General features: G+C 29.1%; 2 protein-coding genes across 5 annotated transcripts; both read left to right on the top strand.

Moving 5' to 3' along the window:
* Window positions 1-231: 231 nt before the first annotated feature.
* Window positions 232-6,513, top strand: LOC149890730 (uncharacterized). 4 transcript variants are annotated; one of them, XR_016450544.1, is made up of 6 exons: window positions 232-998; window positions 1,371-1,637; window positions 1,794-1,933; window positions 3,793-3,827; window positions 5,404-5,545; window positions 6,311-6,329. XR_016450544.1 is itself a non-coding variant. In XM_090081166.1 (6 exons), exons 1-6 carry the CDS (start codon window positions 675-677, stop codon window positions 6,406-6,408), a joined length of 1,107 nt encoding a protein of 368 aa, XP_089937292.1. In that variant the 5' UTR covers window positions 245-674; the 3' UTR covers window positions 6,409-6,513. The 4 variants fall into 4 exon arrangements, 2 of the variants coding, with proteins under 2 accessions (XP_089937293.1, XP_089937292.1); XR_016450543.1 differs by having other exon boundaries at window positions 239-998; window positions 3,689-3,827; window positions 6,311-6,330; XM_090081166.1 differs by having other exon boundaries at window positions 245-998; window positions 3,689-3,827; window positions 5,407-5,545; window positions 6,311-6,513.
* Window positions 6,514-6,764: 251 nt separating this feature from the next.
* LOC145200803 (kelch-like protein diablo) lies at window positions 6,765-8,816 on the top strand. The gene is made up of 2 exons (XM_080074573.2): window positions 6,765-8,113; window positions 8,254-8,816. The coding sequence occupies exons 1-2, from the start codon at window positions 6,921-6,923 to the stop codon at window positions 8,510-8,512; spliced, it is 1,452 nt and encodes a 483-aa protein (XP_079930699.2). The 5' UTR covers window positions 6,765-6,920; the 3' UTR covers window positions 8,513-8,816.
* The last annotated feature ends 7,733 nt before the right edge of the window (window positions 8,817-16,549 follow it).

Below are 16,549 nucleotides of genomic sequence, written 5' to 3'. Positions count from 1 at the left end.
ATTAAGAATAACTAGATGTCTAACTGCCGTAAATCGGCATGAGAAAAAGGGAAGCAAAAATCGGCCATTATGGAGGCAAAATATTTACGCTATTTATCAAATTAAAACAAATACGAAGCTTAAGATTTTTTAAATTTGCCCCCCATAATGGCCAATTTTTGACGTCAAGTATTTGTGAAATCATGTATTCGTGACGCCAAGTATTCGTGACGTCAAGATTCGTAAATATGCGACATAAACAAGTCTTCATGTGTACCAAACTGCTATCGAAGTTTACGTATAAAATAAGTAAAAAAATAAAAAGATTTAACAATATTTAATTTAACTTATCTTTCGTATCAAGCTTTTGTTTTCCTTTTTTTTTCTTTTCATTTTTATTCATTTCGAATTTAGTTTTCTTTTAGGTTTTATAACATCACTTTCAGATTGTTTTCATTTCCACCACCGTAGAGTTTATACAAGCTCTAATATTACATTTTACGCATCATTATATTCACCGATTTGTTAATGTTTTGAATTTTGTTGCTTTTTGGCTTATAAATGGCTTTTAGATAGAATTGAAAAAAAAACAGCAACCTAAAACGTAAAAAATTATACGAAAATTTAAATTGGCTATCCTCAGTAAATTACAAAACTTTATCTTAAACTTTTTAAAATTAAACAGGTGGTGGATTATGGTTGAAATTCAAAAGCTACCTAAAGTTAAAAATATCACTGATGCTGATCATCAATTAAATTACTGTGCTCGGCTTTCAAAGATTACTGATGAGGCTGAAAATTTATATGCATTTTGTATTCAGAAAAGATTTACAAAGGAGCAATTATCTGCATGCATTGAAAAGTTTCGTGGTCCAAAAAATGTGTCAAAATTTTTTTTTGATTATTCAAAAAAATTAGTATTTTATCTAATTCTGTTAGTTGCAGTATCTTATGTTTGTTACAACCACCCAATCATTTCAGAACAGATTATTATACATGCAAGATTGTTTTCAATTATGGTAATTATGCAGTTAACCAGCTAAATAGTGTATTTTTAAAATTTTTCTTCTTATTCTGTCTTTTCAATTTTTCAACAATTTTTAGAGACAGCATATTTGCTTTCAGGCACAATAACTTCATTTTTGTATGCACCAAACTCTAATTTTTTTATAAAATTTTCTTTAATGTTTATTAATACATATCGTTAATTTTCTTTAATTCCTTACTATCAAACATTTTATATCATTATATCTTTGTATAAATATCGATTTTTTTCTTTTGCTTTATATATATATATATATATATATATATATATATATATATATATATATATATATATATATATATATATATATAATAGTTGTTAAGATAATTTTGTTTAAACTCCATAGTTTCTTCTACCTTATTGGGATTGGGCTAGTTTGTATCATGAAACATGCCTCATTGACAACCCGTTTATAGTTGAGGAAGCAGAGACTATTGATAAGAAGTTTTGTCAATACTGCTTTAATTCGAAAAATGAGTCCGTTCAATTGCAAAAACTTATTTTTTCCAGTGGTGCTGACTTTGAATCCTTTATAAGTAGGGCTGAACCTGTCATTGTTACAGACGTCACAAAGGACTGGGAAAACAAGTTAACTATGGAGCAGATAGGAAAGGTTTTACAGTATAGTTAATTATTTTAATGATTCAAAAAATATCTTATCAGTAGTAATTCATATCAACAACATATAAAAAAGAATTTTTTAGTCAGGCAACATACCCTTACTTAAATTCTTAGCTTTTGCATATTTGTGTTATTTTTTTTTTATAAGCTTTACCAACATAATTCAATTTTGTCAACATTAATGACCAGTTGTCCTTATGAAGTAAATAGCTTTACTAATCAATCCTTCTACAATTTCATTGGTGCATTTGTTAATAAAGAATTGCCAAAGAACTGGCATGCTCAATGGTAAGTGGAAGATTTTTTTTCTTAACGAAATTTGTATTTTGTTTAGCTTGAAATTGTTTTCTATCAGTATTAACTTTGTACATTTTGTAAGTTTTCTTTCATTTGACTTTTTTATTGTTTTTGTGTGTTTAATATTAATTATTTAGTATTAAGTTTCTATAAACTTATTCATTGTTTTTAGTTAAAACAGCCTTTTTGCTGCTTCTGTGTATTTACTTAATCAGCCAATTTATTTACAAGCTTACCCAGTATATATAAGATATTGGGTAAATTTTGTGTAAATTTTGTATAAATATAGGATCCAATGCAAGAGGTCTGACCATTTTTTAACAAATCCAGCTTATTTACAACATTCATTTAACTATTTGAATCACAGATGCATCAAAATGTAAAAAAGATTACAATTTTCATATTTTGTAAGAAACAGTTATCACATATTTGCAGTCAACATAATTAAGTATTTTAGCATAGGTACATTAGCTTCTAAAGTGTAAAAGTAGTATGAAAAATATTAGCCCAAATGCAATGGTATTCAAACATCATATTGCCTAGGACTATATATAATACAAGTATTAAATCTGATTATGACACACTTTAAATGTAAATTATGTAGCTCATAATCATGTAAACTGGCTAATCTAATTTGATATATAAGTTCTTATCTACAAGTAACTGAGCTTATCTTTTAAATAGTTTTGCAAATATCAGTTGCAATAAGTTTAGTATGTCATGTTCTATACAACTTAGTAACATCTTTTTACAATCTCCAATTGACATAAATGTTCACATGTAAAGAGAAAATTAAAATAATTAGTTAGGTGTTGTTGTTTTTGTTAAGTTCAGATTTTTCTGTTATTTATTATTTCTGGATGTAGTTAGTATTGAAGATTTAAATATAATCAGGTGATGCCTTTTCAAAACATTTACTAACTTCCCTAAGATTTTTACAAATATGAAATTCTTCAAGACCATGTGGAAAAGTTGACTGTTTGTTAATGTATCAAATGCAGTTCGCTTACACAAACTTGTAGTTTTTAAACTTGTGATTTTTCATTCTCAGGAATCTTTTCTATTGGAGAAAAAAGTATAGGTTTTGAAAGATGTACATCCAGTTTTAACATGAATATTTTTGCCATATTTTTTAGATAAAAAGAACAATTTGCTTTTGAAAGTTTCAGTTTATTTGCTAGTGTAATATTTTAATCAAAATGAAAATATATTTTATCAAATTTAATAGATTAGTTGACAAAAGCAGAAAAGTAAAGCTAATTGAGCTTCACTAAATATTGGAATAAGGTCATGAAATTTTCAGGAGTTACTTTGTTTATCAAATAACATTATTTAGACACCTAGCCAGTTTACTTTTCAAAAAAAAAACTTTTTTGAATTGGTTTAATATATATATATATATATATATATATATATATATATATATATATATATATATTCTAACACTCAAATTTAGCGATCAGCTAATTTATCTTGTTTGAAAATATGTTTTATTTGTTTATTTCATTATACATAAAACATGTTAGTAAATACAAAAAACCACATTTTTTTCAAGTTTGTTATTTTCTCATTCTTATAATAAATGTCTTCATAACCATTTTTCCAAGTAAGTTTTTTATGTTAAGCAAACTCTGCCAAGTACTAAATTAAACATAAATAAATCAGATCTATTTTTTTGTAATATTTTATAAATACTAGATATAACAAAGAAAGATTTAAGTTTTATAAATTTTGAAAATGCTTTAGGTATAATTGTGAAGAAAAAGCATCAAAAGTTTTTCGCAAATACTGTCCACGTCCTTATTTCTTACCTCATATGATTCAAGTTAGCCCCTATTTTTCATTTATAGCAGCACATGGAGTACAAACAGAGAAGTGGTTTTCAGTAAGTTTGTTTTTTTTTTTAATATAGGAAGAAGTATTTATGATTAGTAAGAAGTTTTTTGAGACTTTTTGCCTATTATTTCTAAAATAGTTTAATTTTTTAAACACAGCTGCCAGCAAATGTAATAGATAGTTACTGTTTTAATCATTATAACATCCATTATGGATATTGAAAAAATATTCAGTCAAATGTCAGTTTACGGTAAACTGTTTACCAATATTTTATTTACAATTAAAAAATCAAAAATAATCTTGGAAAAAAGATTGTTTTTGATTTTTTCCTTAAAAACATTCATATTTGTTACATGGAATTGGTGCATCATAGATGTTATAGCTTTAGAAATAGCTATTTTATAGAAAATAATCAGAATTTTTAAAACTTAATTAGGTTATTTAATATTTTTTAGTCTACAAATTTTTTAGTAAAAATCACACAGGACCAATATAACTGCCAGTTTTAATATTATGGCACTCGAATGGAAATAAGGCTTAAGTTTTAATATATAATAAATTAAAATTTAAAAAAATGTCTTCTTTAATCTGTTTACTCCTTGAATAGGGCAAACAGCTAATAATACAAAGTTTAAAATATTTAAAAATAAAAGTACAATACGTAAATGCTTTTTCCAAATTTTTTGGCAAAAATAACTATGGCTGTACATGGCACAGTAGAATATGGATTTTCCATGTTTTATTATCTTTTTTTTTTTTTATCTATAACTATATTTAAAATAAAATCTAGTGCTGAAAGAAATATGGGAAGAGAATGTTAATGTAAAGGTTATTAATTATACCTTGCTATTTAAGCTCCCTATTCACCATGAGAAAAGTCCATCTTCTTAAGTCTGTATAAATTTCTCCTGCAGCCAGCAAATTACATATGGATAGTATTTGTTGTTAATTGAATATCCAGGAAAGATAAATAGCTGAGTTTGTTCTTCTAGGTTTTCATTCATACTATGTACCATCTTGAATCAACTTGCCAATTGTTGCCATCAATAACAGCATGTAGAATTCATAGTTGAGAGAAACACACTTTATCACAAGTAATCTGTTTACAATTTTGATGTTCTATAGAAATGAGATTGTTACAGGGGCTAATCCAATTCATATTTATAAAGGGAAATTTGGGTTTCTTTAACTAGTTATTAGTTTAACAAGTTTACTACACACACACACATACAAACACACACACAAACACATACCTGTTGACACAACTTATAATATTTTTCAGTGCTAAAATGAGTACTTCTGAAGTTTAAGAATTTATAGAAAATAAACCATTCTTATTTAACTTTATCGGATGTATTTTTAGCTAAAAGTATATGATGCCATCTCATTTTAATTTCAGAAAGACTTTCTATAATTGTATTCATAATATTCTTATATAAAAAGTTTTCCTTTGAGTGCCATTGCATCAAATGATGTGTTATTTTGGTCTAAAAATGTTTTATTGTAACTTTTTACGAGTTTCATTTTACAAGTATTCATTGCTAGTACAGTGCAAGTAGTATAAATTAGATGTTCTCCATCTTGTATATTTAAAAAATTAAATTTTTTTTCTAACTTATCATAAGTAGATTGAAGGAGATGACAATCAAGGAGCATTTTTGACAGTTTTAGAAGGTCATATGAATATCTTGCTGACACCTAGTAAAGCTTGTATTGATCACTTTGATTGCACAAAGAGAAAATTTAATCTTGAAGCAAGAGAAACAGGTTAATCCCTACATTATTTTTCTATGTTCAAATTTCATTTTTTATATTTTTTATTTTTGTTTGTTTCTTTGTGAAATTTAAAAGTTTGTAATGTTACACATTAAATTGTTTTACTTTAATTAATGACTGGTGATTAGATATCCCAAAACACTAAAAAATATTCATGAATGAACTAGTTGTTAGAAAATATCAGATAAGAATTTTACCAGGTAATAAAATCATTTAAGTGCATAGTCCATTTCTATTTTATGACACAGAAAGATTTATAGCTTGTACATTTTTTCTCCTTATTATTTTTATCATATATCCACATAAACAAGATAAAATTAGGAGAACTTTTTATATAGCATTTTTTGCTGGACACCCTCATCACTTATTGAACCATTACAAACAAAAATATTGTTCTTAAAACTGGTCAAGATGTGCTCAAACTTCCATTTGTTAAGAAGAACATCCTGATAAATATTGCTGCTAAACAAAAAAAAAATTAACAACTTAAAATACCTAATAGAAGCAAAGAAGATTTGAAACCATTTGAGGACCACAGAAAACAAACTTGTGAAAGTTTATAGTTCTCGTTCCTGTCTAATAGATAATGAAATAAAATGTTTTGAATCAATTATCAACTGAAAAAAATTCTAAAAGAAAACTTCAAAAGAAATAACCATAAGTAATAAAAGCCCAATTTTAAAATTTTCTCAAGACGACACAACTGCCCCTTTTGCGGTTTTTTTTTTCTTTTTTTTTTTACTTTTTTACTTTTAGTTTTCTTTGTCACAAAAAAATGGAATCTTTCATACCAACCATCCACAGAGCAACAGCTGCTAGCAGTGTCTTCGACTCTTATATGGGATGAACAATAAGAATCATTTGTGCGTAAACTCCTCAGTCCAATATTTTTTTAGTGACTTTTTAATTTTTTTGTAGTTTTTTTATATCAAATTCCATATGACAATTTTTTAACTTTACGATTTAATTTTTCTATCTTTGTAAGTTTAATTTATGGTTTATCTGGCTTTCACTATGTGCATAATTGTATGCATGCATGCATGTATGTATGTATATATGTATGTATGTATGTATGTATGTATGTATGTATGTATGTATGTATGTATGTATGTATGTATGTATGTATGTATGTATGTATGTATGTATGTATGTATGTATGTATGTATGTATGTATGTATGTATGTATGTATGTATGTTTGAATGTGTATTTATTTTACACATGAATGTATGCATGCATGTTTTTTGCTTTTGTATGCATGCTTTTGTTTTTTTCAATTTGCTTTATGAGAACAGAGAAGTTTAGTTAATGACTTGATAACTTAAACTTTATCATTTGTTACTGTATTACAGCTAAAAAGTTATAGGTATGTCTGATAATGAAATGGAGATGTACGATGATGATTTTCCTGATGAACCTCCAATCACTACTAATGAGCTATCCTATAAAAAGTTTCTTGATATGAAGAAAATATCAACTTTAAAAAGTGATGAGCATGCTAAAAACTTGTTAAACTTTCTAAATGACTGCTTCAAAAAAGAACATTATTGTGATGTGATAGTCAAAGCTAGCAACAGATCATTTAGCACTCATCGTGTTGTACTTGCTATGTTCTCTGATTACTTTCGTGCTTATTTACAACTTGATGGTAAAGAAAAAGAGGTGATTACATTAGATAAAATAGATGGTGATGTATTTAATGAAATTCTTACATTTGCCTACACTGGTCATTTTCAAAAGCATGATGAGAAGATCGAGGATGTAGTTATTTGTGCAGATTACTTAGGAGTTACTGCTCTAAAAGACATATGTGAAAACAGCCTTATTGATTTGGTGAGCTTGAATACTTGTGTTCGCTATTGGCAATTAAGTGATATATACACAATGAAGTCATTGTTTGAGGTTTGCTGCGAATATTTTCAGAGAAACTTTGTTGCATTTACATCGCACAAAGAGTTTCTAAATTTACCATTGAAGTATTTAATGATTATCTTTGATGACTGTCAACTGAGAATGTATAAATCGGTTGATGATAAGTTTCCGATATCTTCTGAGAAACGAGAAAAATACTTACTCAAAGCTGCATTGAAATATGTTGATTATAATTTGATTAACGTTGAAGACAGTTCTGTAACAGAGTTGTTAAAACTACTTGAGTTAGTTAAACTACCAAACATAGATTGGGGCTACATCAACAAACAGCTGAAGAAGTATGAACGTGTGAGAAATCATCCCGACATTAAAATGTTAGTGGACAAATCTAAAGTATTTAAGTCCACTAGTAATACAGCTGAACAGTCATTTCCTAAAAGTTGGTATACCTCACGCTTACCTTCTTTATACAATTTTTTATCTGGAAGAAAGTTCGCTGATGGAGGTAGAGTAGGGAATACGGAATACAGTAAATGTTGTCCCATGAACTTAACAAGTACTTATAGAAAGTTGAGTTATATTAAAATCTTTCTTCGAAGTTGGGATGGTAGAATAGTAATAGGTGGTATGGAGCTTGGGTATGATGATGGGTGTGTTGTTGCTGGAGGAGAAAATCGTCCGAGTGCTAGGTTTGAACCTTGTGCTTGTTTCTTTTTGCAGAATGCACCATCGAATCTTTTCATTTCTTTTTTCTTTTTTTTCCTTTTTTTTTTCTTTAAAAGATAAAACTTTTTTCTTTTTTTTTTCTTTTTGCTTTTTTTTTTTTTAGTGAAGGATGTCACGAAGTGAAATTGCAAAATGATGAGGTCATTACAAAAGTCACAATAAGCTCTGGTTTTTTAATCGATCGTTTACAGTTTACAACCAACTTCGGTAAAACATTCGGACCATATGGAGGAGATGGAGGTGGAATATTCGAACAAGGAGAGGAGGGGTATTATTTGCACTCAATGAGTTTTGCATCTGTTCGGACTCAAGTGTTACTAGCTCCTATTGAACTCCAGCTCCATTGGATAAAACTAATTTGAATTTTTTCTGATTTTCCGATTTATAATTTTGAATGACTAATAGCGAAAAGAAACCATAAAAATCATGCTGCAAAGCATTGTGGTTTGGAATTAAAATTTTAAAAATACTTTAGTTCACTTTTTCATTTTTTTTTTTTTTTTTTTTTTTTTAATCACATTTTAACAATTTCTATTGCTTTTTTTATGTATATTTTTTAACGGCAACTTTCATTAGAAACCTTATCAATAATTCTTTCTTTTGGCGCTTTTTATCGAGTGGGTTGTATTATTTTGGCGCACTGAATGTTAAAATTGCGACAACAAATATATATTGTTTTTAATACAGTAAAACATAGTGAAACATACAATATAACGCAGAGAGAAAACACAGTTAAATGTTCTGCGTTTTATCGTAGTGGCACTGAAAAGAAATGGTGTTTTATTTGAGGTATGCGTTTCGCTTTTGTAACACTATTTCTAGTGACAGCAAGTTTTACGGCTGACAGCTGATTTGTGGCCAGTTCGATTTGCTATTTCATCATGAACAGACTTATGGTGGAACAGCGCTTGTCAAAATTATTTCCGAGGTAAATTTTAAGATCGGCATAATCGTCCAAGTAGTTCGAATAATCATGGATCTTTTTCGCACCGCGAGCGCTCTAATAATCAACATGATTCGCAGCCGCTGGAACTCGTTATTATTGTGCCAATTCACTTAATGGATGAATTTGCGGAGAGATCCAGCTTAAACAAGAAACGAAGCTGCGTGCCTCTCGAGTCTGTCGTACAGTTATCGAATGGACTGAAAAAGAAAAAGTGATAATCATTTTTATCACAGATTTTTATTCAGCGATGAAGTTCATTTTGGCTATGTAACAAGCAAAGAAGGGATTCACTCGCGTTTTTTTATAGCTTCCTATTAATTAGTTGTAAAGGGTGAGGGGGGAGAATTTTTGGTTTTTTTACTTGTTATAACCGTTTTTTGAAAAGTTGTGAACTTAACCGAAAACTTATTTCGAATAAAACAAATATCAATGGAAATGTTTGACTGTTAAAATTTTTATATTCTATTAAATTGAACACTGATTTATTAAGCAAAGCAACACACCATTTAAGCAAATGTAAGTATACAATTTTGCTTGATACTAAGTTTCTATAAACTAACTAATTCTTTAGCTTTTGTGGGTTGACTTATTGTAAAACAAGTATCAAAATGATTTATACAAACATTGACACAAAATTGTGGGCTTTTAACTGTGGGTGACTTATTAACCATGCAAAAAGAATTTATTCATCACTTCGCAAATAAATTAAAAGCCAAAATTTGATAAGAAGTTAAGTAACTTTGAACTCTAAATGATGAAGAACCAATTTTCTTGTTCTTTTTAAACAAGCAATATTTTGTATGTGGCTATTGTGTGTCCTCAAAATTATCTCGTGAATCTTCTTCATCTATTGAGCTGCTTTTAATTTTTTTGCACTTAGGTATCCTCTAACTATTGTTCGGTTGTGGGTTGGGAGATGATCCTTTGTGAGAGTCGATAGATGACAGTTAAGCAATCATCTTCAAGGCAATCGTCTTTGGATGTGTACCATTTACCACCAAAAGGACATCTCAGTTATTCATAGTTTTTGTTAATATACCAATTTTCTTCCGTTGTTTGTGGGTTTAGATTATGTCTTTGTTTAGTGACAATTTTGCCAGCAGTAGAAAATACTCTCTGATGGAGCAGAGGTTGGTAGAACTGCTAATGCTCCTATTGCCAACTTTGCAAGAATCGATAGCTTCTTTTCAATTTCTTTCCACCTACAAATAATACAAATTTTAAAATTTCACATCTAAATATTATTGTATCTATCTTACTTTTCAAAAGTTTTCATTCCAATGAAAAGTCACAAAGACGTGTCAATATTTTATTTCATCTTCATCTTGTTTTTATACACATATTATCCACGTGTGTTAGGTCGATAGTTAGTTATGATCAATGTTAGTCAACTTTGCGTTAATTTAAATGGGTTTTTGGGTAATCATTATAATCATAAAAATTTGTATTACGGAAACAGAAAATATAGAATTTATCATGGAGTAGAATACAAAGATAACATCAACTGGTGTACACGTTAGAGTGTACGTTAGCTCTACGCGCACAAGGAATTTAAAGCATCAATTTTAATGGGAGTTTGGGGTAATCATTGTAACTACCTGACTATATGTAGTAGAAACAATACTTGCAGAGTTAGCAGGTTAGTTTACCATAGAAGGTTATCCCTGTAGATAAAGGGTCCTACCGTTATCTAAAAATAAAGGATTATTAAAGATGAAAGGAAAATTGGTATAGCTAAGAAGAAATATAGCTTTATCACTATATTTTCACCCACTTTTCTTTTTCATGAAATAGTTCCCGAATGAAAGAAAAGATTGAGAATAGAAATTGAACTTCATTGTGGAAGCTCACTGTTAATAATCAGAAAAATTTTGTTTTTATATACAAGACACTCTATATAAATGTTTGGGCACATGTAAAAGTACGCGTTTTAATATATTTTACTTTACAAGTTTTTTGCCGCATGTTATTTGTTAAAGGCTAAAAGGGGCATTTAGAACCTAAAATATTTGACAAAGTAGGAATAATTACCTCATCAGACTAACATTTGTCAAATAAAATTTTGTATATACAATATTTCATTTAACAAATGTTAAATAAAATATTGTATATACATGCAGTAGTTGTTAATATGATAAACTTTACATACCATTATTAAGAAATTTTTGAATCAAATCCTTTTGGAGTGCCTTTGCAAATTTTTTGAAGTTTTTGGTGCTTCTGGGTTTCCAATTCCTTTTCTATTGTGATGAACAGAGCTTTAATTCTCACCAGGGCAAAATCTGTTTTCACAACTCAATCACTTGAGAGCCATTCACTTGTTTTTCAAACAGTACAAAACAATGCAATTCTTCAACAGTTGAGATCAGGTTTTCAAACATATTAGTAATATCTAACTTGTGCTGCTCAGATTTTGCTCAATCGCTTCTATGACAATTTAAATTATCAGATTGTAAGAATTCCATCTTGTTTTAAAGGATTTTGGAATGTGTTTACATGCAAATCCAATCGATTGGCATATTTCATCTAGCAAGCTTCGAAAAGAACTAGAATGAAAGAGTCTTGCAGTAAGTCTCCACCAGCCTCAAAGTGTAAAAGCAATTGAAAAAATGTGGTTATGCATAGAAACAACTTCTACAATTTTTAAAAAGATAGGGTTTGGTCTCAAGTGCGCCCAGAAGATGGAAAACAGGTTGAATACCGAGGAAATCCATTCTCACCCATGGTTTAGGATGCAATTTGTGCTACTGGAAAAATTCCTCTTGTTTTGTCGACCAGGAGGTTAAATTGAATCAAACGAACTATCAAATTTTTTAAAAGAGTGGATCTTTTCTTGGGCTCAAAAGCACTTTGGTGATAAACAATGGAGCTTTTTTAAGTTTCTGCTCCTGCTCACAGAGTCTGGGGTACATAAGACTGGTGTCGTGCCAATTTTCCTAACATCAACACCTCTCGAGAATGGCCCCCAATCTTCATCTGATCATAACCCCCTCAGCTATTTAATCTGGTCAATTTTAGAGAAGAACTGTTGTTCTAAACCCCATAAAAATTTGGAGACCTTAAAACAATCTTGTTGATTTGTTTTATTTTTACAGATGCATTTTTCTGTTTAAATATGTTAAAAAAGCGAGTCTCCGTTATTTCTTGTCATCCTGTAATACTGTAAACAATCAGTAGTTTGTTAACATATCAGCAAATCAAAGTACATTAAAATCTATACTAAAGTTGGAGAATAACTATCAAGCAGATTTCACAGATAAAAGATCCATTTCATCAGTTTTATGCTTTAACAATATCAAATACACACCAACTTATCAAGAATTTGAAAACCCTGGTAATATCAAATAGTATTCGAGTTCACATGGCCATCATTTCAGGATTTTATGTAGATACTAAAACATCTAATGTTATTTATTCCTTATTCCCAAATGGTATCTCCTGGATATAAAATTATTGAAATTTCATCAGACCTGGTTTCTCTTCAAGTCTTCCAATATGTTATCAATGGAAAAGGTATAAAATTAACTAATCAAATTGGAAATCTACTAAATCTAAGAGAGGAGATATTGTCCTTACAACAAATATTAGATGTAATGATAAAACTTGCAAGCTGCTGATGGACGCAGAGTTATGAGTAAAAGAATGGAATATTTGAGCTCTGTTGATAAAACTCAACAAGATCAAGTTCAACAATTACTTAGTGTCAAATTTTAAAAATGTCAAAATGTCAAAAATTACTTAAAACAATAAAACAATAACATCAAACATAAAACAATAACATCAGTATATAACAAAGTTTTATGTAAACAGAAAAATGAGATAGAATCTGTCTATCTAGAATGTACAAATAATGTTAACAACAAAAAATACAGATCATATTGGTGTGTATCCAAAATGGGTAAATAGTCAATAGGTTATAATCAAAGTCAATAATAGGTTTGCAGCATTGGTAAAATGTTAATTATGGGTCTTAAACATGATAATAAAAATGCCAAGAGAGTTTTTTTTAACTTAAAGTTAAGGATGAAAATCACCAAGTGACTGATAAAAAGTTTATCATTTTCGATTATAATTATCATACTGTCGGTGATATTATAAGTTTTAGACATATTGGGGTACCAGGTAAAAGAATGGTAAATTTACTAATAGAAGTAGATTTATAATTTTTTTATTAATTAAAAAATGACTGATGATGAATTTGGTAGCAGTCCATCCGCAGCAAGTTTAAGTTTTGTACCACTTGAACAAAACTTAATAAAAAAGTATGGTAACACTGATGGCAGAGTTGACATGAATAATTATAAAATAATAAATGTAAAAAATCCAACTAGCGCACAAGATTATGCAAATAAGAATTATGTTGATAATACTGGATTGTTTTTTAAAAAGACAAGAAGTACTATGGCTGGTGTATTGAGCATGGGTAGTAATAAAATAGCAAGTTAATACAGCTATTCACGAAAGTTTAAACGATTGCAGAGTTTTTATCAAGTATGTTTGGTTTTTGTTTAATAAAGAAAAACTGTAAAATGATATCGACTTAATTTTTTTTATTTATTAAAGAAAAAGTAATTAGCTTTAAAATGAATATGAACATGTTATAAAAATTTTAATATTTAGTTAGAAAAAAGCTATTACAAAAAATCTTATAGGAAAAATAAGAAGCACAAAAGTTTAAACGAATTGCAACATTCGAACGAAAAATGAAAAAAAAAAGCGAAATTAACATTTGAAGTGTCCTCCTTTGTTTTTATAGCAAAGATAAACTCTTTTATGCATTGATTCAACTAATTTCATGCACATCACGCGAGGTACCTTCAGCCAGTACTCATTCAAAAGTTGCTTTAAATGCTGAGTTGATTGAATTTCAGGGTATGTCAGTTGATTGTCGATCCAAGACCAAATATTTTCGATTGGGTTGAGATCTAGTGATCTAGGGCACCAGGGCATCACATTGAACTTTTTTTTCAAAAAATATTCTTTGATTGAGTGTGCTGTATGAGCTGAAGCCCCGTCTTGTTGAAAGATGAATTGCTTGCTTCTGCCATACAAGTGTCTGATTGATGAAACTAAACACAATTCCAATGTGTTCTTGTAGGTGTATTGATTAATTCGGCCTTCATACAGCTCACAGAAGCCTATGCCTTTGTGAGAAAAACATCCCCAGATGCCAACCGAACCTCCACCGCCTTGTCGACGATGTTGCAAAAACCTGTCTGAATATTTCTCAGTTGCAAATCTTTTGACATAGATTCTTCCCTTGCAGTTTACAACTTGAAAGTTAGCTTCATCACTCCAAATAACTTTTGCCCACTGTTCTACAGACCAGTCCAGCCTTTCTTTGGACCACACTCGTCGTTTACGTTTATTCGTGATTGAAAGAATAGGTTTTTTAGCAGCTATGTACGTTCCAATACCTTTGTCCGACAATGTTCGTCTCACGAGCTCTCTGCTAACTTTTGGATTATTTTTTGACTCATTGAAGATTTGTTTTAGCATCTTGTAGCTAAGTCTGGGGTTTTCTCTGCTCATTCTGAATATACCATTTTTGTCACGGTTGCTGAGTTTGGATGGTCTCCCAGTACGCGGCATGTCGGAGACGTCCTTGCTAAGTTCCCAGGTTTTGATGGTTTTTCTAACGCAATATTCAGAAATGTTAAGTATTTTGCCTATTTGAACGTTTGTGTGATTTTTTGTCCGCGCCATACCAATAACTTGCCATTTGATGTCACTAGAAACTGATTTTCGACCCATTTGCACGCAATTAAAATTAATTTAAAATTCACAATATTTTAAGTTGATTTTTAATGAATTAAAAGCTGCCTGATGATATTGTGATGAATTTTTTGATTGAAAAACTACTCAAATATTTGCTAATTAATTGATAAATTCGCTGCGAGAAAAAATTTCGCTGCGGATTTATCAATTAATTAGCAAATAATTGATCCTAAATAAAATCGTTTAAAATTTTTTGAAACCTCTTAATTTGTATCACCTACCTTTTAATGAAATTTCTGAGTAAACGGTAATGAGTCAAAACCTACTTTTTTTTATTCTATTAACAAATAGCCTATTTACCAAATTGGAAAAAGAATTATTTTGATATCTATTGCCGTTAGATTTTTATTCAAGAAAAACCGAAGATTAGATTTGAAAATTCTGCAATCGTTTAAACTTTCGTGAATAGCTGTATATACATTTAACAGTCAAGATGCTGCTTCAAAGAACTATGTTGATAATAACACTCACTTAGTGAAAAAATCTGGTAGCATAAGGAGTGGTGTGTTAAGTATAGGAGTTAATATAGTAAAAAGTGTTGGATATTCTGCCCATGGTTAAGATGCAGTTTGACAAAACTATTCCGATGAAAACATTATTAAAATTTTAATGATGCAAGCCACTGATACTTATGTAAATGAATACTTGATAAATTGGGCTGAATGCATATAAGTTGAGAACTCTTAGTGGTTTGAATGCTATAAAGAGCAGTACTGCAAATTAACCTACATTGTCAACGGATAAGAATAATAAGAGATTTATTTACAACTCATTGGTACTAGTTCTCAAAGATTTTTATTTTCAATAAATCTAAACTCAGCCTTATAACTCCCCTTTGTGACTATAGAATCTGATGCCTTGGAAGATTTTATATTTGATCTTCATTCAGAAGCAAATTTTAAAACTACATGGTAATTACCCTCATGATCCAACTCCTTGTATCGCTGAATCGTTTTTGATGTAGTTTGCTTTGCAATCTTATAGGTTCTAGCGATTGACGCTCGCATGTCTTATGAAGTGAAAATTATGAACTTTTGTCATAATCTTAATAAACTCTGAAAAAAAAAAAAAAAAAAATACCCTGATAATAAAATTGAATTATCATTTATTATTACAGAAATTTTTTTAATAACTCTATTATAGTATTGAAAATTATCCCAGTTATTTTTTGTTACCCTCTAAAATGACCATTTAGTTCAATTTGTTTTTTATAGTACTATTAATAGATAATACTCATAACTACACTCTAATATCTAAATGACACCATTACTCCACCATTTGGTGAATACTTGAAGTAATTATTTGTATAGTCTATGTTTGTAAATGAGTTGTACGTCTCCAAGTTACTCAAAAGTGTAGTACGCAGCAGAATTAAATTTACTTTTTTCTGTAGAACTTAAAAAATAGAAGAAAAGATAAAGTTTTTAATTATTTTAAATATAAAATTTATTTTATAGAATATTTAGAATATTATTAAGAGAAAAAAAAAGAAAACCAATAAAAAAAAATACTAAAATTTTTTTCCAAAATGAGTAAACAATTGAATGATCGGAAAATAAGTTTTGGAAATTTTTCTTCAAAATTAAACCTCACATTCAAAAGTTGCAAAACTGTCAAAAGTCGCTTAATCTTCAGTTTTGACGTATTGAGGAGATACAAGGAGATATATTGAGGA

This window comes from Hydra viridissima, unplaced genomic scaffold (genome assembly GCF_058129835.1).
Source record: "Hydra viridissima isolate aposymbiotic clone 2 unplaced genomic scaffold, HvirCarnegie_v1 scaffold_3, whole genome shotgun sequence".
Taxonomy (NCBI): domain Eukaryota; kingdom Metazoa; phylum Cnidaria; class Hydrozoa; order Anthoathecata; family Hydridae; genus Hydra; species Hydra viridissima.
Note: the sequence above shows the minus strand (reverse complement) of the source record. Positions and strands in the feature narration are given on the sequence as shown.

Excerpts from the sequence above, each read along its gene's own strand:
- LOC149890730 (XM_090081166.1), top strand. The coding sequence starts at position 675 with ATGGTTGAAATTCAAAAGCTACCTAAAGTTAAAAATATCACTGATGCT. Across the intron at positions 1,934-3,688 it reads AAGAACTGGCATGCTCAATG|GTATAATTGTGAAGAAAAAG; the intron begins GTAAGTGGAAGA and ends AAAATGCTTTAG. Across the intron at positions 3,828-5,406 it reads AAACAGAGAAGTGGTTTTCA|ATTGAAGGAGATGACAATCA; the intron begins GTAAGTTTGTTT and ends TATCATAAGTAG.
- LOC145200803 (XM_080074573.2), top strand. The coding sequence starts at position 6,921 with ATGTCTGATAATGAAATGGAGATGTACGATGATGATTTTCCTGATGAA. Across the intron at positions 8,114-8,253 it reads GAAAATCGTCCGAGTGCTAG|TGAAGGATGTCACGAAGTGA; the intron begins GTTTGAACCTTG and ends TTTTTTTTTTAG.